General features: G+C 43.0%; 1 protein-coding gene across 1 annotated transcript in view; it reads right to left on the bottom strand.

Moving 5' to 3' along the window:
• LOC137321209 (tight junction protein ZO-2-like) overlaps positions 1–25,046 on the bottom strand; it is a 95,737-nt gene that overhangs the window by 13,270 nt on the left and 57,421 nt on the right. Inside the window, 10 exon segments of the mRNA XM_067983508.1 lie at positions 1,161–1,385; positions 2,836–2,936; positions 4,371–4,581; positions 8,376–8,455; positions 8,563–8,658; positions 9,507–9,691; positions 12,861–13,083; positions 16,043–16,151; positions 17,414–17,564; positions 24,471–24,549. Of these exon segments, the coding sequence (XP_067839609.1) occupies positions 1,161–1,385; positions 2,836–2,936; positions 4,371–4,581; positions 8,376–8,455; positions 8,563–8,658; positions 9,507–9,691; positions 12,861–13,083; positions 16,043–16,151; positions 17,414–17,564; positions 24,471–24,549 (1,460 nt within the window).

Below are 25,046 nucleotides of genomic sequence, written 5' to 3'. Positions count from 1 at the left end.
TACTTGCTGTGTGCCACAAATCATTGCTATGTATCCTCTATTTACAGGACAGGAACTCTGCACACAAAACATCCCAAGTACGCTACATTTCCAAAACAACTTACATTTATATAGTGCTCCATACATAGAACAACTCAGAGTGCTTTTAGGTGGACACCTATCACGAAGCAAGGAATTTTGGGGAACTTGATAAAAGACTGCATTAATTAAAAGACAAGTATTTGGGATACTTGTAAAGGCAGACGTAGGAAGGCAAAGTGATTTTTGGAAATGTTCCAACAGGTAGGGGTGTTAAAGCTGATGTATGAAGGGGTAAGATTATGAAGAGATTTGATAGGGTAGATGTAGAGAAGATGTTTCCACTTGTAGGGGAGACCAAAACTAGGGTCATAAATATAAGATAGTCACTAATAAATCCAATAAGGAATTCAGGAGAAACTTCTTTACCCAGATATTGGTGAGAATGTGGAACTCACTACCACAAGGAGTAGTTGAGACTAATAGCTTAGATGCATTTAAGGGGAAGCTCCATAAACACCACGAGAGAGAAAGGAATAGAAGGATATGTTCAAAGCAAAATACTGCGGATGCTGGAAATCTGAAATAAAAAAACAGAAATTGCTGGAAATACTCAGCAAGTCAGGCAGAATCTGTGGAGAAATAAACAGAGTTAACGTTTCAGGTCGATGACCCTTCATCAGAACTCAAACAGAAAAGAATATGTTGATAGGGTTAGATGAATTAAATAGAGTGGGAAGAGGCTCATGTGGAGCATAAACACCAGTTGGGCCAAATGGCTTGATCCTGTGTAATTCTATGTATAATAACTATTATTTAATAATTGTAAACAATTTTACAACACCAAGTTATAGTCCAGCAATTTTATTTTAAATTCACAAGCTTTCGGAGGCTTCCTCCTTCCTCAGGTGAACGATGTCGAGTGAACGATTCACCGGAGGAAGGAGGAAGCCTCCGAAAGCTTGTGAATTTAAAATAAAATTGCTGGACTATAACTTGGTGTTGTAAAATTGTTTACAATTGTCAACCCCAGTCCATCACCGGCATCTCCACATCATGGCTATTATTTAATATACAGTGCATCCCTTCGCAGTCATATAGCCAAGTTAATGGTTACTGCAAGTACACGTTGTTACTCTCACCTCTTCTATCTGTATTGGTTCCGATGATCTAGTGACAGACGATACAGGCGGCTCACTGATTGGTTCATCCAGCTCATTGTCGGTGTAGGCGCCCCCCTCGTTGTCTGTGTCATCGTAATCGCTCATTAGTCGACTGTCATAGCTGAGGCAGTCAGCGCCCATTGCTGACAGATAGGACATTCCGTCATCAGGCAGCTCCAGGTCTTCATCCCCTAGTCCATCAGCCTTAATTAAAAATAGGGCAAAGCTCAGCATTATACCGAAACAACAAATAGTTCACATCACAAAACAATTTCCCACCCAGATTTTTAAAAAAAAAGAAATTTCCATTTTTTTCCCCCCAATGGGAACAGATCAACTTCTATTGGCTGCTGTGGGAGGGGGAAAAGAATTTACAGCCATGGGAGGGGGAAAAGAATTTACAGCCATACTTCCTCTTAAGAGCAAGTGGGATTCCTCCAATTTCCCACCAGAACTTTCAAATGTCACCATTTTATTCTTTGGGAGTGACCAATTTGGCCACTTTTTGGGTGAAAAAAAGGTTAAAAAGCACAGTCAGTTCCTCTTAAGAGCAAGTAGGATTTTCCCAATAAACTGAAATGTTCATCAGAATTTGATCTTTCCATTTTTGTGAATTGATCTTGAAATGGTAGTTTAAGGCACTGAAATACATTTAATGTGATTGGGGCATTTATAAGCCACAAGTATACAAGAGCTGATTAAAATATTGGTCTTCATTCCAGAATACAAACTGCATGTTCCAACACTATAGCCATTTGCAAAAAGTTGTGTGCAATTTCTTCAAAAATCGAAACAATTTGGAAATAGAAACAGTATGCTAAGAATGCATAGGAGTAACAAGAATCAATGCGGCTGAATAGCTCACCAAGTCTTCTAATTTCAATGCACCACTAACTAATTGCTGTTAACTAGACTAACCTACAGTGTGGTGCAGTTAAACAAAGACATAAAGCAAACTTTGGATAGCCCACTGGGAAAATCCTAAGCACAGAAACACATAATTTTTAAACTATGAACTATTAATACTTTTGAGTTTTAAAAAAAAAAATGACTATGGTTAATTAATGAATAATTAAATGGAAACGGCTACAGGAAAAAAATGCTAGATCAGCTAAGGTCACTGGAGTGTGTTGGAAACTTGCACTTAATTGAAATGTAGTTTCATCTCAATGGATGGATGGGTAGATGGACGAGGGGGGAAGCGGGGGGGGGGGGGGGGGGAGGGAAGGAGAGAAGAAAACAATCAATACACAGAACAAAACTTACTCTTATCCAATTTTCTCTTAAGAGGAGCAGCCTGTACATCTTCTTAAATGCGGTCATTCTTTGCAACACAAATGTGTTAATTACTGACTAGAACAGCTCAAGTTCTTGGATAAATACGATAGCAAAAACCAAGTGAAGTTTTGGCTCAATAACTAATAAAATAATGCATTAACTAAACATTTCCTTTGACGAGACTGCAGTTGACGTCTGGGATTTCCACTCATTACAAAAAAAAATCGACATGAGCTTTTTTCCCCCAAGTCCTATGCTGTGTACTAGGATTAGTTCATAACATATAATCATTAATATACAAAACAGATAAGTTTAAAATTAGCCTCAAAAAGGTGTTTGAACAAGCTTTGCAACTTGAGACCCATCCAATACATACCTTGCCTTCTGAAACCCAGACAGCGGCAGCCTGGTGATCTTTGATCAGGTCCTTCACCAATCCATACCAGCCATCGTGGGAAGAATTCAGATCAATCGTCTCTGCATGGTTAAAAAACAAAAATAAGCTTGCTCTCTTCCGTCCAGTAATTTGGACCCATTTGGAAAGGCCAAAAGAAAGAAATAAAATTTGTACTAAGTCAATCCTAGGTGCACCGCATTCATCGTCAGCAGCTCTATGCAAAAAACTTCAGGCAAGTACAACAGGTTAGATAGAATTTACAGCACAGAAACCGGCCATTCGGCCTATCTGGTCTGTGCCGGCGTTTATGCTCCACACAAGCCTCCTCACACTCCTCCTATCAGCATAACGGAGCAAATCTAATCAGGATTAAACTATTTCTCATCGCCACCCCTCCCACCTTTTGCCATGCCTGAGAAGTAGCGTAATGTAGCGGAGATAAACAACGATCAGTGTCAGTGATTCTTCACAAGGTGATATCCCACAACAAATTTCATGATTTTTACAACCCACCATGATAATTTTGACTGTTAGAATTTTGTGGGTTCGAGTCCCACTCTAAGAACTTGAGTGCATAATCCAGGCTGACACTCCCAGTGCAGTACTGAGCAAGTGCTGCATTGTTGGAGATGCCGTCTTTTGGATGTGACGCTGAAGCGCGGCCCGGCCCTGTCTGCCCTCTCAGGTGGACGGAAAAGATCCCATGGCCACTACTTTGAAGGAGAGCAGGGGAAATTCTCCCCGGTGTCCTGGCGAATAGTTAGCCCTCAACCAACATCACTAAAACAGATTATCTGGTCATTATCACATTGCTGTTTGTGGGATCTTGCTGTGTGCAAATTGGCTGTCCTGTTTTCAGTACAAAGTGCACACATGAGAATGTATGTTTAATTGCTTCCTATTAAATGAGAAGGTGCAAGAGTCCAATTGGCTAATCATTTTATTTGTTCCACTGTAATCAGTGTGTTGTCGAGCAGAAATTTGCAGGGCTATGGGGGAAGAGCAGGGGAGTGGGACTAATTGGACAGCTGTTTCAAAGAGCCATCACAGGCATGACGGGCCCAATGGCCTCCTGCTGTGCTGTATGATTCCATATAGAAGACAGAGCATTAGCTGCTACCCTGTTCTTCATAACAGTCTATGGCTATGTTAACTACAATGGGCAGCACCTCTTGCACATTGATTAACACCACCAGCTCATTTCCAAGGATGGGGTATCCTTGTAACTGCCCATTGATTCATGACAAATCACACCCACCCGAATAATGATCCATCATTTTCCTTAATATCCCAATTTCTCTACTGAGTCATTCGCTTAACAGTAAACTTTAAAGCACGGATGGACTTTTAATGGAAAAAGCCATGTAGACATACGTATTAGTACGGTCTTCACAAGAGAGTCTTTGGGAGCCAAGAACTCAATTGGCGAGGAATTCAGAGGCAGGTGGGCAAGCAAAGAATTTAATGAATCTGATACAAGAACTCTGCTCCATCAGTGAACTAATGTTTCTCACCGGTAAAAAGATGAGAACAGGTCTTCCTTAGTTTGACAGCCTGATCATTGAGTTTTCTGGAACTCTTGGAAGATGCTGGATTCAGTCTCTGCCTCATAGTTTTAACACCTTGTTTGCTGTCTGGGTTGAAGAAAATGACGATCGGGTACCATTGCGTATAGTTCAGCAAGTCCACGGCCTTTGGAGTTACGTCCAATAAAGCATGTTTATCCTGTTTACCAAGGCAGACAACAGTAAGACTCCAAAGTACATTATGGATAAACAAAAAACACCCGTCTCTTGGGGGAAAAAGGTTAATAGGAATGACGATCCGGATTCTTTCCCCTCAGTCTGGTTCAGTAAAAACTGAAGTCGAATACATTTTAAAGTTCAACACATTTTTAATAGCAGGGTTCTTAGTCTGCAGCATTGATTTGGACTCCTGATAGAGTCCCTCTATGCTGGCAGAGCAAGAACAAGAAACATACAGAAATCCACACGTTTTTATACAAATCAATAGGGTTGGAACATACTTAACGAGGGTCAACACCAATCATAAGCCGGGCATAGGTTGCCATGCGAGGTTACATTATTTCCGGCCAATCATAAATCGTCCATGTGCTGATCATGCTGCTGTTAGACATCAAAGGGGATACTTCCTCACCTTCCAACTTGGAATGTTCTTCCCTGTCCCTTCTGTTCCTTATCTCCCAACCTGGAATGTCTTTCAACTTTGGCTAAGCCTGAGGAAGGAGAAAATCTCCGAAAGCTTGTGAATTTAAAATAAAATTGCTGGACTATAACTTGGTGTTGTAAAATTGTTTACAATTGTCAACCCCAGTCCATCACCGGCATCTCCACATCAGATCTGCCATAAACATGGAGACATTCAGACCAGTCCTTGAATCACATCAAAGAACTATCATTGCTAAGACAATGCAGGCCTGCTGACTAAGCAAACATATGGCCCAGCAGGAGGGCCAGGCCACTTGTATCAATCTCAGTTACTAACTAATTAACCCTTTCTAACCATTTTGCATTCTGCTTCTTTGCCACGTAGGCATCTTAATATTTTACCGAAAACTGACCACGTAGGGATTCTCAGGAACAGGAGGCCGTTCATCCCCTCAAGCCTGTTCTGTGATTCAATCAGATCATGGCTGATCTGTATCTTAATTCCATCCACCCGCCTTGGTTCCATAAAGCTAACCCAACAATCTCAGTTTTGAAATTCTCAACTGACCCTCAGCCTCTACTGCTGGGGGGGGGGGGGGGGGGGGCGGGGAGTTCCAGATTTCCACTACTCTGTGTGATTATTATTATTCTTTGCAAACAGTAGCTTATTTTTGGTGTCTAAAATGATATTTGTAAATGTGAAGTAATCTGTTGTTATTACAGCTCCAAAATCTTGTGATTTGGTGGGGGGGGGGGGGGGGGGGGGGGAGCGGCAATTGTGGTGAAACTCGAGCCGGGGCCATGAGTTGGAGCCAAACCGATATCTACTGGGTTTTCACCTCTTCTGGACAAATTGCACCCCAGGGGCGGGTAGTGGGGCTGTCAGGCGGACAACACTTCCACCATTCTCTGTTCCCCACCCCCCCACCCCGTTACATTGTACAACCAGTTTGGGGGAGGGGCATGGCATTCCCTAGGAATTCCACCGTAAGTGCCCAATAGGCTCATAGAATCCTAGACCACAGAAGGAGGCCATTCAGCCCATCATGCCTGTGCCAGCTCTTTGAAAGAGCTATCCAATTAGTCCCACTCCCCTGCAATTTTTTTCCTTTTCAAGTATTTATCCAATTCCCTTTTGAAAGTTACTATTGAATCTGCTTCCACCGTCCTTTCAGGCAGTACATTCCAGATCATAACAACTCCTTGCATAAAAAAAAAATCTAATTTCCCCCCTGGATTTTTTTTGAGATTCTAAGAGAAGACACAAGTCTCAATGGCGGTCTCAAGCGGGACCTTAATATCTGATGGCAAACAGCAAGCCCATCCCAGAGGGCTCAACTGCCAAGTGGTTCCTCTGCCTCTAGGTTAGAGGACGAGAAAAAGTTTTTCTTCGACCTGATCAGAGACTCGGGCCTCCTCTCCTGAAGCAGCAGGGTGCTCAGAGTTCCATCTCCTCAGCAAGGCAGACACCCCTTTTTGCACAGTGACCCCGTCTGTGGGATCTGGGACAAAGTCAGTGGCAGACTAAAGTCCAGCCCTGCCACTCTTCTGCCCCCTCAAACTGGATCACGGGAAGCCCGGTCTTCAATTTATTCCCACGAGAAATCTTTCTCGACGTGTTAAAGTCCAAAGCGTCAAAAAAAACTGCTGACTCCTCAAGGAGGTTTCGTTTTGCTTCAGTGACAGCTTAGTTGTAAGCTGTCACTTAAAGACAACTTTGAGGCAAATGCAAAAAGCTTCATTAATGGGAGCTGCTGTTGGGAACAAATTGAATTTTAGCTTTGTTCCTGTTATCATATTAAATACAGAAAGAATTTCTGCAATTTTAACCAACAAAAAAGATTGCAAAATCATTGCAATAATACGGTTAAGTGTCAGCCGTGGCTCAGTGGGCAGCTCTCTTTCCTCAGAATCAGATGGTCATGGGTTCAAGTCCCACTCCAGAGACTTGAGCACATAATCTACGCTGACACGCCCGCTGCCAGTACTGAGGGAGTGCCGCACTGCCGGAGGTGCCGTGTTTCGGATCAGACATTAAACTGAGGCCCTGTCTGCCCTCTCAGGTGGATGTATTTCGAAGAGCAGGGGAGCTCCCCACAGTGTCCTGGCCAATATTTATCCCTCAACCAACATCACTAAAACACATGATCTACTTATTTACTTCATTGCTGTTTGTGGGATCTTGCTGTGTGCAAATTGGCTGTTCCCTATATCAGTGACTACATTTCAAAAGTAGTTCATTGGCTGTAAAGGGCTATGGGATGTCCTGAGGTCGTGAAAGGCACTAGATAAATGCAAATCTTTCTTTTTTTTTCTTCTTTATGGTTGCCTCTCCTCCCTCTCCCTTGATTTACAGATTAATTTATTTGGTAGAAATAAAACTCTAGTTTATTAGAAATAAAATTCTAGTTTATTAAAATGGGTAAATGGAACTGTAGAGGTACTTTATCAAGTCCAAATTTTAGAGGAGATCTTTGTATAGATCTGCTAAGAAGAAAAATATTATTCAGCTGAATGAATGCCATCGCAAACATGCAGGTCAAATATCCGTTCCTTACGACATAACCCAGCAGCGTCAAAAGAAGAAACAGAAGTTATGGGAAGCTGGAAACTACAAGCTTCCCTTGCCCTCCAACAAACACCCCCCCCCCCCCCTCCCTCCACTGAGGTCATTTTCATAGGTTAATTCTGAAAAGGATGTTCACTATTTGAAGATTTGAAACATGATGCTTGCTCAAATGGAGAACAGTACCAAAAATGTAGGTAGGTAATGTGTTTAATGGTTTGTGTGTGTTTATATAATCCAGCAATGATTTGAGGACACCAAACACGGTGCTTCTACAAATTTAATGTTCCTCCCAGAAGCCACTTACAATAAGCTGAACACCAATTTTTATATGTTCAAGAGAAATTTGTACACTCAACCTTTTTACTGATTCAGAACAATGGAAGTAAACAGCTTCTATGTAATATACTGCCACAGCCTCGCCCCTCCCTATCTCTGTAACCTCCTCCAGCCCTACAACCCTGAGATCTCGGCATTCCTCCAATTCTGGCCTCTTGTGCATCCCCGATTTCCTTCGTCTCACCATTGGCAACCGTGCCTTCAGCTGTCTAAACATTTAGCTCTGGAATTCCCTCCCTAAACCCCTCTCTCCTCCTTTAAGACACTCTTTAAAACTTCTCTCTTTGACCAATCTTGTCCTAATATCTCCCTCGGTGCTCGGTGTTAAATTTTGTCCGCTAACATTCCTGTGAAGCGCCTTGGGGACGTTTTACTACGTTAAAGGCGCTATATAAATGCAAGTTGCTGCTACTGCAATGTGCAAAGCCAGAGTAGGGTTTTCTTACCTCTTCAATGATCCGTCTGACAGTGTTCAATCGGACTACACCAGTTGACTTTTCTGCACCTGCATCCCTGGGCTCGGTTTCTAAAGTAACAATTAATTTACAATTGAGTTGTTTCGGCTTCTCTATGAACACAGTCAACACATGCACAGACTACTATCAAATATACTTGTGTGAGTAGTTTACTTACTGGCAATCTTGTAGTAAATGGGCAATTCTGCTGCCAGCTTCTCAGTAGCTATATCAGCGATGGGCCCAAAGAGCACAACAGGCCTGCGAAAACCAGCTAAAATAGAGAAAGGATGTAAATGGGTAGTAGGTGTATTGCTAGAGCATCCAGAACTACTTAAAATACAGTTCCCCGTGCAACAAATCTACTTCAAATAAAGCTTAAAATTCAAAACCAATTATAGAAAGACTTTATTTCTACAGCGCCTTTCACGACCTCAGGACGTCCCAAAGCACTTTACAACCAATGAACTACTTTTGAAGTGTAGTCACTATTGTAATGTAGGGAAATGTGATAGCCAATTTATGCACAGCAAGATCCCACAAACAGTAATGTGATAATGACCAGATAATTTTTTTTTGTAAAGTGATCTTGATTGAGGGATAAATATTGGCCAGAACACCGGGGAGAACTCCCCTGCTCTTCTTCCAAATAGCAGCCATGGGATCTTTTAAATCCTCCTGAGGGGGCAGATGGGGCCTCTGTTTAACACCTCATCCAAAAGACGGCACCTCCAACAGCGTAGCACTCTATCAGTAAGTAGTGAGACGTGATGAGGTCGTGAAAGGCGCTATATAAATGCAAGTTCTTTCTTTCTTTGAATGAAGTTCTATCAGGAGGAGATGCTCATTGTGGCAGCAATGGTGCATTATATTGTCTGAAGTTGGAATATTTATTTATACTATTTTACTCGCCCCCCCCCACCCCACCTATTTTTCTGATTAAAACCAAAATGTTCTATTTTTGACCTTAAAAGCACATACTTGCTCACAGCTTATTTCTCTTTTTTTCAAAAAAAAGAAAAATCAAAATTCAGGGAAAAAAAACTTTGAAAATTTAATTATTCATCAGAAATAAAAATTCACAAAAAAATAAGACATGCAGATAATACAAAGTTCTCCCACCTTCCCGAAGAACGACTCTTTCGTAGGCTGGGAATTTAGTGCCAACTGGTAATGCCGAGAGATCCTCACGACTCTTTCGAAGATTCTTCTTCAGCGCTGCCCTCTGACCCCGTGACCTCCAGAAGTCCCCTCGGTCGCTTGAAGTCGCCCTCTGGACATTTTGAACGTTAGACATCTGCTCAGCTCTGAGGGCATATTACGTATCGGATACACAAAGTTCTTATTAATATAGTTCATACAATACGCAGACTGCTGTGAAATTCTTACAATGTACGGCACAGAAACAGGCCATTCGGCCCAACTGGTCTAGGCCGGCGTTTATTCTCCACACGAGCCTCCTCCCACCCCTCTATCTAACCCTATCAGCATAACCTGCTATTCCTTTCTCCCTCATGTTTATCTAGCTTTCCATTAAATGCATCTATGTTATTCGCCTCAACTGCTCCATGTGGTAGTGAGTTCCACATTCTCACCACTCTCTGGGTAAAGAGGTTTCTCCTGAATTCCCTATTGGATTTATTAGTGACTATCTTATATTTATGACGCCTAGTTTTGGTCTCCCCCACAAGTGTAAACATCTTCTCTACATCTATCTTATCAAACCCTTTCATAATTTTAAAGACCTCTATCAGGTCACCCCTCAGCCTTCTTTTTTCTAGAGAAAAAGAGCCCCAGCCTGTTCAATCTTTCCTGATAACCAGATCTGAGTGGTTATACTTATCATCCTTGTCAATCTTTTTTGCGCCTTCTCCAATGCCTCTATAACCCTTTTTATAATATGGATACCAGAACTGTTCACAGTACTCAAAATGTGGTCCAACTAAGGTTCTACATAAGTTTAACATAACGTCCCAGCTTTTCAATTCTATCCCTCTAGAAATGAACCCCAATGCTTGGTTTGCTTTTTTTAAAAAAAAAAATGGCCTTATTAACCTGCGTCACTACTTTGTGATTTGTGTATCTGTATCCCCGGATCCCTCTGCTCCTCTACCCAATTTATACTCTTATTTTCCAAGCAGTATGTGGCCTCCTTATTCTTCCTACCAAAATGTAATACTTCACACTTTTCTATATCAGAATTCATTTGAAATTAATTTGTCAAATTCTTAGCTGGTACTGTCACCGCCCTTCAATTTAAAACAAAATGACTTGAGGCCCAACAGATGAGCAGGGTGCTGATTCCGCATGCACAGTCCAGGTAGCCTCACCACCAAAATCATCCATTGCCAAGAATCAATACATATCGCTCTGCTAACAGTAATACAGCCTCCTGCACTAAAAAGTTTAAAATGTTAACTTTTAAACAGAGACAGCGATGGATCAGAGAATGATCTGGTGTCTAACAATGAAGGCATTTTTTTTGTAATCTATCTCTGTAACCACCTCCAGCCCTACAACCCTACGAGATCTCTGCGCTCCTCCAATTCTGGCCTCTTGTGCATTCCTGATTTTAATCGCTCCACCATTGGTGGCCATGCCTTCAGCTGCCTAGGCCCTAAAATCTGAATTCCCTCCCTACCGCTCTTAAAATCTACTTCATTTCACCTGTCCCAATATCTCCTTATGCGGCTCGGTGTCAAATTTTGTTTGATAATCGCTCCCGTGAAGCGCCTTGGGTCATTTTACTAAGTTAAAGGCGCTATATAAATGCAAGTTGTTGTATAACTCTTTATGCAATTTTGGTAGATGGACAACAGGTGACCAGTTTAAATTTGTTTGTGGAAACAAATTGGTCAAATCCTAAAATACTCTGCCACATCAAAGAGAGAGGGGAGAAACGGGGAAGAATTGCCTCTGTCCAGGCAGATGACTCAAAAAAGTGTTAACTGCCAAAGTCCACACAGGTGTCCAAAACTAAATACTGTTCACCTGAGGGGAGGAAACCGAGGTAAACAGGTGTGATTTTTGTGGAAAACACTGGTGCAAACTTGATGGGCGAAATGGTCCTGTTTCTGCACTGAAACATATTAGGATTCTATACTAAATTGGGTGCATTAAAATTAAACAGTAGCAAAAGATCAGCACAGCAAATTTCTCGATTATAGAATATTACTTAACCCACTGAATCAGTAACAAAACAAAAATAAAAATCTGAACTCCAGTAGATTTGTGAAGAAACACTGGTCACTCAAGTTCAGCATTCCACATCATCAAGTCATGGAGTGTTTCCATTATTGACGACTCGTTCAATTGTCTGATGAACAGAGAGCTGCTACTGGTTGGGACCGGATGCATCTCACTTTGAGCTTCAATGGAAACAAACAACAAAACCAACTTGCATTTATTTAGCGCCTTTAATGTAGTAAAACGTCCCAAGGCATTGCACAGGAACGTAAATCAGACAAAATTTGACAACAAGCCACATAAGGAGATATTGAGACAGGTGACCAAAAGCTTAGTTAAAGAGGTAGGCGTTAAGGAGCGTATTAAAAAGGAGGAAAGAGAGGTTTAGGGAAGGTATTCCAGAGCTTAGGGCCTAGGCAGCTGAAGGTACGGCCACCATTGGCGGAGCGAAGAAAATCAGGGATGCACAAGAGGTCAGAATTGGAGAGACGCAGAGATCTCAGAGGGTTGTAGGGCTGGAGGAGGTTACAGAGATAGGGAAGGGTGAGGCTATGAAGGGCATTTGGACACAAGAGACAAGAGGAAATTGACAGACTGAAATCATGTACATTTGAGCATAGTTATCAAAAAAGATAGATTTTTAAAAGCACCTCTCTCCAGCGCGTCAGAGGCCTCCCATGTTACACGGATATAAAATGCAATTATCCTCCATCTACATTTTAGATTATGGATAAAATTGACATAACCTGCAGACCCCAATGCGCAAATCCCAACTCTACCACCCACAGTTTTTGCAAAGTCTACAAAGCTCGCCTGGCAGAAACCAAGGAAAAATTAGTCACATAATTTGAATAGTTAACAAGAAATGCAGTGGTAAGGAATTAACACCTTTTGCAAACATCTTTTGCAAATTAAATATTAGCACATTAAAAGGACATTGTCTCATTGCAGGAGTCTGCACTCAATAAAAGCAAATACACTTACGATGTACAGCTTTCAGACTGATTGTGTGGTAGCTTTCATTTTACAAAAAAACAAGGACCTATTTTAACCTCAAAAAGGCACACAAGGGACGAGATACTTAATTCTGAATTGATGTTTATATAAAATGGCAAATAAATGCTTCATATATTTGTGGATGAGGCTGAGCATTGTAACGCCTAAACACCCATCTGTTCGCTAGCTTTCAACCCCTCAGAACCTTGAATCCTGAAGCATAGGACAAAAAAAAGCCTACGTTTATTTTTTTTTAAAGTTACGCTACATTTCACGTTACGCTTCAGAATGTACCTGCTTTTGTTGGGAATGATGCCCTTCTCCAGTTGTTTGATGTTGTCGGGCCCAATTCTTACTGCTAACCAGTTTCCCAGTTTGCCGTTGTACAGAGTGTCCAAAACCTTGAAGACCTCCCCTCTGGTGAAATTCAGACTTTGCGGACTTTCTTTCTCGTACTCGAAGTGTGTCCTCACAAAGAATGAATCACCGCGGCCAGAGTTGATGATATCTTTGTACACTGGTGGGCAAGAAATGAGATTGGACGCATTTATAAGTGAACGGTGGGTTTTACCATCTTCAGCTGCTTCACAATAAATGGCAAGTAATTTTCCAATAAAATAATGACAATTCACACGCATTCAGGTACCATATGTGCTGCTGGACAATCGCTCATCCACAGCCAGGTTTTAGCTTTCCAATGCCTTCAGGAGCAGCCTTTCATGAGGAGCTACGAAGGATTTTTTGAAAGTACAAGAACATCACGTCATGTGGTTTTTCACTGCACCCCCCCCCCTCAAAAATGGAGGATCCTCAGGTTGACCTCTCACCAGTAACTTTGGCTTGTGTTAAGATTCTCTTGCAGGTACTCAAGTTTGATCCCAAAGAATTCACTCCATTATTTTCATCAAGTATTAATATTAAAGCTGATGGTCACTTTGATAGCAAGACTAAATTAACCTTTGCACTCGAACATCTGCCAGCTCCAAAAAAGCGCCTTTGGAGCCAATTTTCAATTGGTGGCAAACTGAACAGCAGAGTTCGGCCTCCAGAATGATCAAGAGACTCAGACAAACAGGGATGCAAAATTTTTTTAAAAAAAACATTAAGTTATAGAAAAATTAAAATGGGATGTGTGAAGTTAAAATAAAATAAACAGGGACAGATTGAGGGAACTAAAACGTACATATAAATAAAAACACTACATAATTATTTTACTTTAATGTTATTAAAGCAATATAGCTATTCCTGACATGGGAGTGGTTTTACTATTGTAATATTTAAGGCCATTTTCAGTGACGTATGTACAGATTTTTATGAATTGAGATATCATCAGGCAGCTTGGAATTCCCCACATCTTCCAGCAGTTTCTAACTATTCAACACAGTGTGTGGTCCACTTCCGCATTGATGTAGATCTTTCTTAAAAATGAAAAAGGTACTGAAGCAAAATACTGCGGATGCTGGAAATCTGAAATAAGAACAGAAAATGCTGGAACACACTCAGCAGGTCAGGCAGCATCTGCTGAGAGAGAGAGAGAGAGAGAGAAAAAACAAGAGTTAACAGGGGCCGATTTTAACCGAACTCGCCCGGCGCATAACCGATGGGATCAGGTGCAACGCTGGTTTTACAACCCGCCTGATTTTACTCTCCATTGAAGTCAACGGGGAGTGATATCGGGCGAGGTGTAAAATCAGCGTTCCGCCCGATCCTGTGGGTTTCCCGCCCGGCGAGTTAGGTTTAGGTTACCCCCGAACGTTTCAGCAGAACATTCTGACGAAAGGTCATCGACCTGAAACGTTAACTCTGTTTCTCTCTGCACAGATGCTGCCTGACCTGCTGAGTGTTTCTAGCATCTTCTGGTTTTAATTTTTCTTCTACAAAAAAAGGCACGATTAAGTGTACATATAGTATTTCAAAAGCACGACAATCTCAAACTCTACTTTTTTTGGTTCCAAAAACATGCCAGAGCCGAAGATATGTGGATAGACGACCAGAAACAGATCAGCAATTCTGCTGAGGGCCACAGGCGAGTGGGAGGTGGGTTGCAAGTGGCCTCTAGACTACAATTATCAGTAAAAGAACGAACAAACTTGGATTCATACAGTGCTTTTCACCACCTCAGGATGTCCCAAAACACTTTACCGCCAATGAAGTACTTTTGAAGTGTAACCACTGTTGTAATGTAGGAAAGACTAATATAAGCCAAGGGCCATTCTTGGGAGTGCACCTACTCACTATTGTCAATACAATCATCACGTTTCAAGACTGACCAAAGCTTTCTAATTGTCTGTTACTTATTTACTAGTGTCTGAAAAATCTGAGATGAATTCAAAAGGAGAAATAAAATTCCCTATTGTTCACAGAAGGGGGGAAAAACTCCAAATTGTTCACATGAAGGTTAATACTTAACAAAAACATTTTTAAAAAAACAAACAGCTTGCATTTATACAGTGCCTTTCACATCCTCAAGACATCCCAAAGCACTTCATAACCAGTAAAATACTTTTGAAGTGTAGTTATTGTTACGTAGGGAAACGCAGCAGCAAATCTGCAGACTTGGGAGTACTGTGCAAAGTTCTGGTCTCCGTATTATAGAAAGGATATAGAGGCATTAGAGAGGGTGCAAAAAAGATTTACAAGGATGATACCAGAACTGAAAGGATAAACTTATCATCAAGGCTGAACAGGCTGGGGCTCTTTTCTAGAGAAAAGAGATGACTGAGGGGTGACCTGATAGAGGTCTTTAAGATAATGAAGGGGTTTGATAGGGTAGACATAGAGAAAATGTTTCCACTTGTGGGGGAGACCAAATCTAGAGATCATAAATATAAAATAGTCACTAATAAATCCAATAGGGAATTCAGGAGAAACTTCTTTACCCAAAGAGTGGTAAGATTGTGGAACTCACTGCCACAAGGAGTAGTTGAGGAGAACAACAGATTTATTTAAGGGGAAGCTAGATAAACACATGGGGGAGAAAGGAATAGAGGGATATGCTGATAGGGTGAGATGAAGTAGGGAGAAAGGAAGCTCGTGTGGAGCATAAACACCAGCATAGACCAGTTGGGCCGAATGACCTGTTTATGTTGTAGTTTCGATGTAACAAGGTCCCACAAACAGCAAGAAGATAAATAATCTGTTTTTTGGTAGTGTCGGCTGAAGGATAAATGATGGCCAGGACATCAAGAGAACGCCCCCACTCTTCTTCAAATAACGCCATGGGATCTTTTACACCCACTCGAGACAGGGCCTCGGTTTAACATCTCAATCCAAGGATGCATCTCAGACATTACAGCACTGAAATATCAGGCTGCATTATGGGCTCAAGTCTCTGGAGTGGGGCTCGAACCCACAACCTTCTGACTCAGGAGGTGAATGCAACCCACTGAGCCACGGCTGACACCGACACGAAGCCCCAGCCTTCCTTCAGCGAGTCAATACAGCTTTTAGCAAGTGTCAAGGCCTAAATTACATACCTTCATATTTGCTCTGAGCTAGGATGGTCACATCTTCGCCTTTTGGGATTTCTAAAAGGTAGAGAACAGCTTCTTCACGCACAACACTACGGAAATCCATGGAATTTACCTAGTGGGATATACAACAAAGATAAAATTATCACCCATCTATAATTTATAGGACTGCTCACTGCAAAAAAAGCTAAGTTAAAGAAATAATCTACATCAAACTTAACAAGCACTGATATGGCCAACAAATCCTTCGGATTGAATTTAAACCGTCAAACACCTTCTAGTCTGGTATTCATAGAATCATACAGCACAGAAAGGCCATTCGGCCCATCTTGCCTGAGCCAGCTCTCTGAAACAGCTATCCAATTAGTCCCACCACCCTGCTCTTTCCCCAAAGCCCTGCAAATTTTTCCTTTTTAAAATATTTATCCAATTCCCTTTTGAAAGTTACTATTGAATCTGCTTCCACCGTCCTTCCAGATCATAACTCGCTGCGTTAAAAAAAAATTCTCATCTCCCCCTCTAGTTCTTTTTCCAATTATCTTAAATCTGTGTCCTCTGGTTACCAACCCCCCTGCCAGTGGAAACAATTTCTCCCTATTTACTCTATCAAAACCCTTCATATTAAGTCTAGGCAACTTTTTTTTTGTGGTGATTTTGCTCCCGCGGGCTCCAGCCCGCTCCGGGGCACGCTCCCTGCAAGGTTTGTAGAGTGCGGAAAGGGGAGCTCAAGAGCAGCACCATTAACACCAAATCCAATACTTTAACACCTTTCACAGTCAAACCAATCCAAACTTGCACTTCTCAATGTAGTTGCTGATCTAACAGTTGAAACAAGTTGTCCAGGATTCCACGATGTGCAAAATAAGTCCGATCAGATCGACTACTTCAGGAGCTCAGGTTAATTCTGCCTCCTTGTGGGGGAAATAGATGTGAATTTGCTCTATGGGGATTCACTGGTATGATTTTGTGTTCTGCCAGTGATACCTGTGCCTCCCATACCCTTCTTTCGAGTCACATTTAAATTATCATAGCCACAATATGCTCACACTTACAATAAAACCAGCGACAGAAATCACCTCTCTGTACAAGTCACTCCAATTTTTGGAAAACGCTACTGTAACAAAAATACCAGTTATAAATACAGACTAGAAGTACCGTAGATTGTACTGGAACAGACAAAGCTAGAAAAAAAAAACCTGACGTGTTACTCTTGAACCAATCCACTCATTTTTCTGTTACAACCTTTACGCTCCCATGTATCCATTATTTCTATTTAATTTAAAACCATTCACTACCTCAATTCAACATTGCAAAACTCAAATACAATTTTTGTACTGAGGCAAGTTTACAGGTGTAAGCACCGTGGTTGTCCATTACCTTAAGAAGCTGGTCTCCTTCCTGAAGTCCTTCATTCTCAGCTGGACTTCCATCTTGCACTCCTGCCACAAAGATTCCTACATCATTACCTCCAGCCAGCCGCAGGCCAACACTGTCACCTTTCTTGAACTGCACCATTTTTGTATCAGGACTGCGGAAAACAGAACAGGCTAGTAAACTTGAGCTCATCCAAAACTCTGCTGCCCGTTTCCTAACTCACACCAAGTCCCATTCACCCATCACCCCTGTGCTCGCTGACCTACATTGGCTCCCGGTTCGGGAGCGTCTGTATTTTAAAATTCTCATCAGTTTGTTCAAATCTCCCTATGGCCTCACCCCCTCCCCATCTCTGTAACCTCCTCCAGCCCTACAACCCTCCAAGATATTATTCACAATATTTATTAACGACTTAGATGAAGGCAAAGAAAGTCTCATATCTAAGTTTGCTGATGACACAAAGATTGGTGGCATTGTAAGCAGTGTAGATGAAAACATAAAATTACAAAGAGATATTGATAGATTAGGTGAATGGGCAAAACTGTGGCAAATGGAATTCAATGTAGACAAATGAGAGGTCATCCACTTTGGATCAAAAAAGGATAGAACAGGGTACATTCTAAATGGCAAAAAGTTAAAAACAGTGGATGTCCAAAGGGACTTAGGGGTTCAGGTATATAGATCATTGAAGTGTCGTGAACAGGTGCAGAAAATAATCAATAAGGCTAATGGAATGCTGGCCTTTATATCTAGAGGACTGGAGTACAAGGGGGCAGAAGTTATGCTGCAGCTATACAAAACCCTGGTTAGACCGCACCTGGAGTACTGTGGGCAGTTCTGGGCACCACTCCTTCAGAAGGACATATTGGCCTTGGAGGGAGTGCAGCGTAGGTTTACTAGAATGATACCCGGACTTCAAGGGTTAAGTTACAAGGAGAGATTACACAAATTGGGGTTGTATTCTCTGGAGTTTCGAAGGTTAAGTGGTGATCTGATCGAAGTTTATAAGATATTAAGGGGAACAGATAGGATAGAGAAACTATTTCTGCTGGTTGGGGATTCTAGGAGTAGGGGGCACAGTCTAAAAATTAGAGCCAGACCTTTCAGGAGCGAGATTAGAAAATATTTCTACACACAAAGGGTGGTAGAAGTTTGGAACTCTCTTCCGCAAACGGCAATTGATATTAGCTCAATTGCTAAATTTAAATCAGAGATAGATATCTTTTTGGCAACCAAAGGTATTAAGGGATATGGGCCAAAGGCAGGTATATGGAGTTAGATCACAGATCAGCCATGATCTTATCAAATGGCGGAGCAGGCACGAGGGGCTGAATGGCCTACTCCTGTTCCTATGTTCCTAAGATCTCTGCCCTCCTCCAATTCTGGCCTCTTGCGCATCCCCGATTTTATATCGCTCCACCACTGGCAGCCGTGCCTTCAGCTGCCTAGGCCCTAAGCTCTGGAATTCCCTCCCTAAACCTCTCAGCCTCTCTACCTCTTTGACCAAGCTTTTGGTCACCTCCTGTCCTAATATCTCCTTATGTGGCTCGGTGTCAAAAAAAAAAATCAACATATTAACTACAACTGAAGCACCCAAGATATAAACTGACTTAATGTCAAGGCCTTGACAGGAGTACATTTTTGTTGCCAAAAATACATCTTCCAAAGCTACATTGTTGCAGCCAGACTAACAAAACAGGAAACACTCTAGAACATAATGCTATTTAGTTTACATCTGTAGAAAATACATGAAAGTATTTTCTTAAAAACATTTTCAATGAAAACAAAAATATTAATGGGGCACAAAATTAGCTTCAAAGCTATTACACATCTCAACACTTGTACTAAACTCAAAAACATTGTACACGGTAATCAGTTATACCGTCCAACCTCATTCCCCGCAACCCTGACCGCCTATTTTGAACCTTTTAATGTCCAAAACGTGATATCAGACTCATTTCTGTGAACTAACATATGCTAACGCAGGTCGCTGAAGTAGAACGGCTGGGAACTGCCCACGATGGTGAGCTTAAACTGGAAAGGACAGATCCTGGAAAATGCTTGAGACACATCAAGACAATATCAGTTGTTTTGCTGCAATAAACAATGGCTTGACATCGGAAGCAGAGGCCGGATGTACATTTCGCAACGATTAGAAAGGTCAGAAGCAAAACGAGTGGGAATGGGTACAACCAACTGATAGTGACCAGGCAACAATGCTGCATTGTATTTTCTAACCCATATGACAGAGTTTTCTTTGGGGGCGGGGGTTGGGATGGGAGGAGGAGGAAGGAAGGAGGCATTCTTCCTTCAAGAGCCACGTAATTCACTAAAAAAAAGTGGCCAGATTACTTTTATTCAGTTGCTGCTCCAGTTCTGTCCTTCAAAAGCAGTATGATCAGGGCAAATAAACACTGTAAACTGCGATGAACCCAAACTTGCACACAGTTAAAGAACACACGTACCCAAGATTTGTTCGCCAGCTGTAGATGTTACTGAATTTCAATGAGCTTTGAAAGATATCGGTGATTAAATAGAATGTACAGCACAGAAGCAGGCCATTCAGCCCAACAGATCTATGCTGGTGTTTATGCTCCACACAAGCCTTCTCCCACCCTACTTCATCTCACCCCATCAGCATATCCTTCTATTCCTTTCTCCCTCATGTGCTTATCTAGCTTCCCCTTAAATGCATTTATGATATTTACCTCAACTACTCCTTGTGGTAGCGAGTTCCACATTCTCACCACTCTGGGTAAAGAAGTTTCTTCTGAATTCCCTATTGGATTTAATAGTGACCATCTTGTATTTACAGCCCCTGGTTTTGGTCTCCCCCACAAGTGGAAACAAGTGATATTCATGTGGTTGATTCTTAATCGCCCTCTGAAATGGCCTAGCAAGCCACTCAGTTGTAAAATCTCGCTAAAAAAAGTCATAAGAATAAAACCGGACGGACCACCCGGCATCGGACCACTAGGCACCGGGTACGACAACGGCAAACCAAGTCCAGTCGACCCTGCAAAGTCCTCCTCGCTAACATCTGGGGGCTTGCGCCAAAATTGGGAGAGCTGTGCCACAGACTAGTCAAGCAACAGCCTGACACAGCCGTACTCACAGAATCATACCTTTCAGCCAACGTCCCAGACTCTTCCATCACCATCCCTGGGTATGTCCTGTCCCACCGGCAGGACAGACCCACCAGAGGTGGCGGTACAGTGACATAGTCAGGAGGGAGTGGCCCTGGGAGTCCTCAACATTGACTCTGGACCCCATGAAATCTCATGGCATCAGGTCAAACATGGGCAAGGAAACCTCCTGCTGATTATCACCTACTGTCCTCCCTCAGCTGATGAATCAGTATTCCTCCATGTTGAACACCACTTGGAGGAAGCACTGAGGGTAGCAAGGGCGCAGAATGTACTCTGGGTGGAGGACTTCAATGTTCATCACCAGGAGCGGCTCGTAGCACCACTACTAACCGAGCTGGCCGAGTCCTGAAGGACATAGCTACCAGGCTGGGCCTGCAGCAGGTGGTGAGCGAACCAACACGAGGGAAAAACTTACTTGACCTTGTCCTCACCAATCTACCTGTCGCAAATTCATCTGTCCATGACAGTATTGGTAGGAGTGACCACTGCACAGTCCTCATGGAGACGAAGTCCCGTCTTTGCACGGAGGACACCATCCAACATGTTGTGTGGCACTACCACCGTGCTAAATGGGATAGATTCAGAACTGATCTAGCAGCTCAAAACTGGGCATCCATGAGGCACTGTGGGCCATCAGCAGCAGCAGAATTGTGTTCCAGCACAATCTGTAATCCCATGGCCCGGCATATTCCTTACTCTACCATTACCAATAAGCCAGGGGATCAACCCTGGTTCAATGAGGAGTGTAGAAGAGCATGCCAGGAGCAGCACCAGGCATACCTAAAAATGAGGTGCTAACCTGGTGAAGCTACAACACAGGACTACATGCATGCTAAACAGCAGAAGCAACAAGCTATAGACAGAGCTAAGTGATTCCACAACCAACGGATCAGATCAAAGCTCTGCAGTCCTGCCACATCCAGTCGTGAATGGTGGTGGACAATTAAACAACTAACAGGAGGAGGAGGCTCTGTAAACATCCCCATCCTCAATGATGACGGAGTCCAGCACGTGAGTGCAAAAGACAAGGCTGAAGTGTTTGCAACCATCTTCAGCCAGAAGTGCCAAGTGGATGATCCATCTCAGCCGCCTCCCGATATCCCCACCATCACAGAAGCCAGTCTTCAGCCAATTCGATTCACTCCACGTGATATCAAGAAACGGCTGAGTGCACTGGATACAGCAAAGGCTATGGGCCCCGACCACATCCCGGCAGTAGTGCTGAAGACTTACGCTCCAGAACTAGCTGCACCTCTAGCCAAGCTGTTCCAGTACAGCTACAACACTGGCATCTACCCAACAATGTGGAAAATTGCCCAGGTATGTCCTGTCCACAAAAAGGACAAATCCAATCCGGCCAATTACCGCCCCATCAGTCTACTCTCAATCATCAGCAAAGTGATGGAAGGTCTCGTCGACAGTGCTATCAAGCGGCACTTACTCACCAATAACCTGCTCACCGATGCTCAGTTTGGGTTCCGCCAGGACCACTCGGCTCCAGACCTCATTAAAGCCTTGGTCCAAACATGGACAAAAGAGCTGAATTCCAGAGGTGAGAGTGACTGCCCCTGACATCAAGGCAGCATTTGACCGAGTGTGGCACCAAGGAGCCCTAGTAAAATTGAAGTCAATGGGAATCAGGGGGAAAACTCGCCAGTGGCTGGAGTCATACCTAGCACAAAGGAAAATGGTACTGGTTGTTGGTGGCCAATCATCTCAGCTGCAGGAGCTCCTCAGGGCAGTGTCCTAGGCCCAACCATCTTCAGCTGCTTCATCAATGACCTTCCCTCCATCATCAGGTCAGAAATGGGGATGTTCACCGATGATTGCACAGTGTTCAGCTCCATTCTTGATCCCTCAGATAATGAAGCAGTCCGTGCCCGCATGCAGCAAGATCTGGACAACATCCAGGCTTGGGCTGGTAAGTGGAAAGTAACATTCGCGCCAGACAAGTGCCAGGCAATGACCATCTCCAACAAGAGAGAGTCTAACCACCTCCCCTTGACATTCAACGGCATTACCATCGCCGAATCCCCCACCATCAACATCCTGGGGGTCACCACTGACCAGAAACTTAACTGGACCAGCCATATAAATACTGTGGCTACAAGAGCAGGTCAGAGGCTGGGTATTCTGCGGCGAGTGACTCACCTCCTGACTCCCCAAAGCCTTTCCACCATCTACAAGGCACAAGTCAGGAGTGTGATGGAATACTCTGCACTTGCCTGGATGAGTGCAGCTCCAACAACACTCAAGAAGCTCAACACCATCCAGGACAAAGCAGCCCGCTTGATTGGCACCCCATCCACCACCCTAAATATTCACTCCCTTCACCACCGGTGCACTGTGGGCTGTAGTGTGTACCATCCACAGGATGCACTGCAGCAACTCGCCAAGGCTTCTTCGACAGCACCTCCCAAACCTGCGACCTCTACCACCTAGAAGGACAAGAGCAGCAGGCACGTGGGAACACCACCACCTGCACGTTCCCCTCCAAGTCACACGCCATCCCGACTTGAAAATATATCGCCGTTCCTTCATCGTCGCTGGGTCAAAATCCTGGAACTCCCTTCGTAACAGCAGTGTGGGAGAACCTTCACCACACGGACTGCAGCAGTTCAAGGCGGCGGCTCACCACCACCTTCTCAAGGGCAATTAGGGATGGGCAATAAATGCTGGCCTCGCCAGCAACACCCACATCCCATGAACGAATTTTTAAAAAATCTGCTCAGCCGAATCCATGACCTTGGATGCAGATGATCATAACCTGGAGATCTTTATCTTAAGCTTCCTAAATGTTTCCGCTCTAGTTTTCCTTTGATACTATAGGCTTCGAGTCTGCTCTTTCCTTTATAAGCCTCTCAACTCAGCCATCTCTTGCTCCCTCCCCTATAGTGGTAAAATGGCAGAAAATAATGATTTAATTATTCTGCCACTTCTCTATCCTCAGGCACCACCTCTCCTGCCACTGCTAAGTTATCCAATATCCGAGGTGATTTAAGGTACTTAGCAAAAGAACCAGAGGTGATTTGAGGAAAATATATTTTTTATATATAAATGCAGCAGGTTATCATCTGGAATGCACTGCCTGAGAATGTGGTGGGAGCAGATTCAATAGTAACTTTCAAAAGGGAATTGGATAAATACTTGAAGGGGAAAAAATTGCAGGGCTATGGGGAAAAGCAGCGGAATAGGACTAATTGGATAGCTCTTTCAAAGAGCCATCAGAGGCACGGTGGACCGAATGGCCTCCTTCTGTACTGTATCATTCTATGATTCCTCCGTATCCTTCCCTTGTTCCTCACTATACTTAAAGAATACTTGGTTACTATCCAGACACTTTTCTACCCCCCCCCCCCACCCTTCAGTTGAAGTGGTTCTGTGAATTAATAAACTCCCCTTGAATATGGTGCCTTGTGTCATTGCTTGAGATTTAATGATTGACGATTACAGCGATGCTTATCTTCACTGCATCATTCAGCAAAAGAAAACCCCACACAGTTCTATTTTCAGATACCACACATAGGAAAAGGAGGAGTCCATTCAGCCCCTCGAGCCTGTTCCCCAAATCAATTAGATCATGTCTGATCTGTACCTTAACACCATCTACCCGCCTTGGTACCGTAACCCTTGGTACCCTTGCCTAACAAAAATCTATCAATCTCAGTTGCATAATTTTCGATTGACCCCTAGCCTCAACAGATTCTTCCCGGGGGGGACGGACGAAAAAAAGAGTTCCAGATGCCCCAAGTATTGCATCACCTTGAAGAAATAATCAACATTACGGCAAGTAACCGTGCATATGGAGTGTATTTTCTAGGCCCATTTAATTTCCTATTCAATTACACCAAACCCCACAGGCTCCATTAAGACTAAGGCCATTATAGCTGTTGCAATCTACCAACACTTACCCAAAGATTTGCTCATCTTCTGGACTAGGTCGTAGAAATTTTTTAGGAGCTCTCACCACCGGTTCTTCTACTTTGGAGACTGTTAAAGATTGGAGAAAGACATGCACATTACATACAAAATTATAAAAGCACTCCTTCATATGCCTTGAAGCGCATTTTCTTGCAACTTGCTAAAACAACAAGTTTCAGATTTTCAAAGCTTGTTTTAAAAAGGTGGAGAGAGAAGTTGCAAGTTAGAGGAGATTAGGAGATGATGGGGAAGAGCAGGCAGGAAAGATGTACAAGAAATGTGGCAGCCAATTTGCACACAGCAAGATCCCACAAACAGCAATGAGATTAATGACCAGATATTTTAAGCCATGTAGATTGAGGGATAAATGTTGGTCAGGACACCAGGGAGAACTCCCCTGCTCATCTTTGAAATAGTAGCCATGGGATCTTTTACGTCCACCTGAGTGAGCAGACGGGACCTTGGTTTAACGTCTCATCCGAAAGACGGCACCTCCGAACGGGGAACACTCCCTCAGTACTGCGCTGGGAGTGTCAGCTTGGATTATGTGCTCAAGTCGCTGGAGT

This window comes from Heptranchias perlo, chromosome 4 (assembly GCF_035084215.1).
Source record: "Heptranchias perlo isolate sHepPer1 chromosome 4, sHepPer1.hap1, whole genome shotgun sequence".
NCBI classification, from domain to species: Eukaryota; Metazoa; Chordata; class Chondrichthyes; order Hexanchiformes; family Hexanchidae; genus Heptranchias; species Heptranchias perlo.
This window is presented reverse-complemented; position numbering and strand designations above follow the sequence as displayed.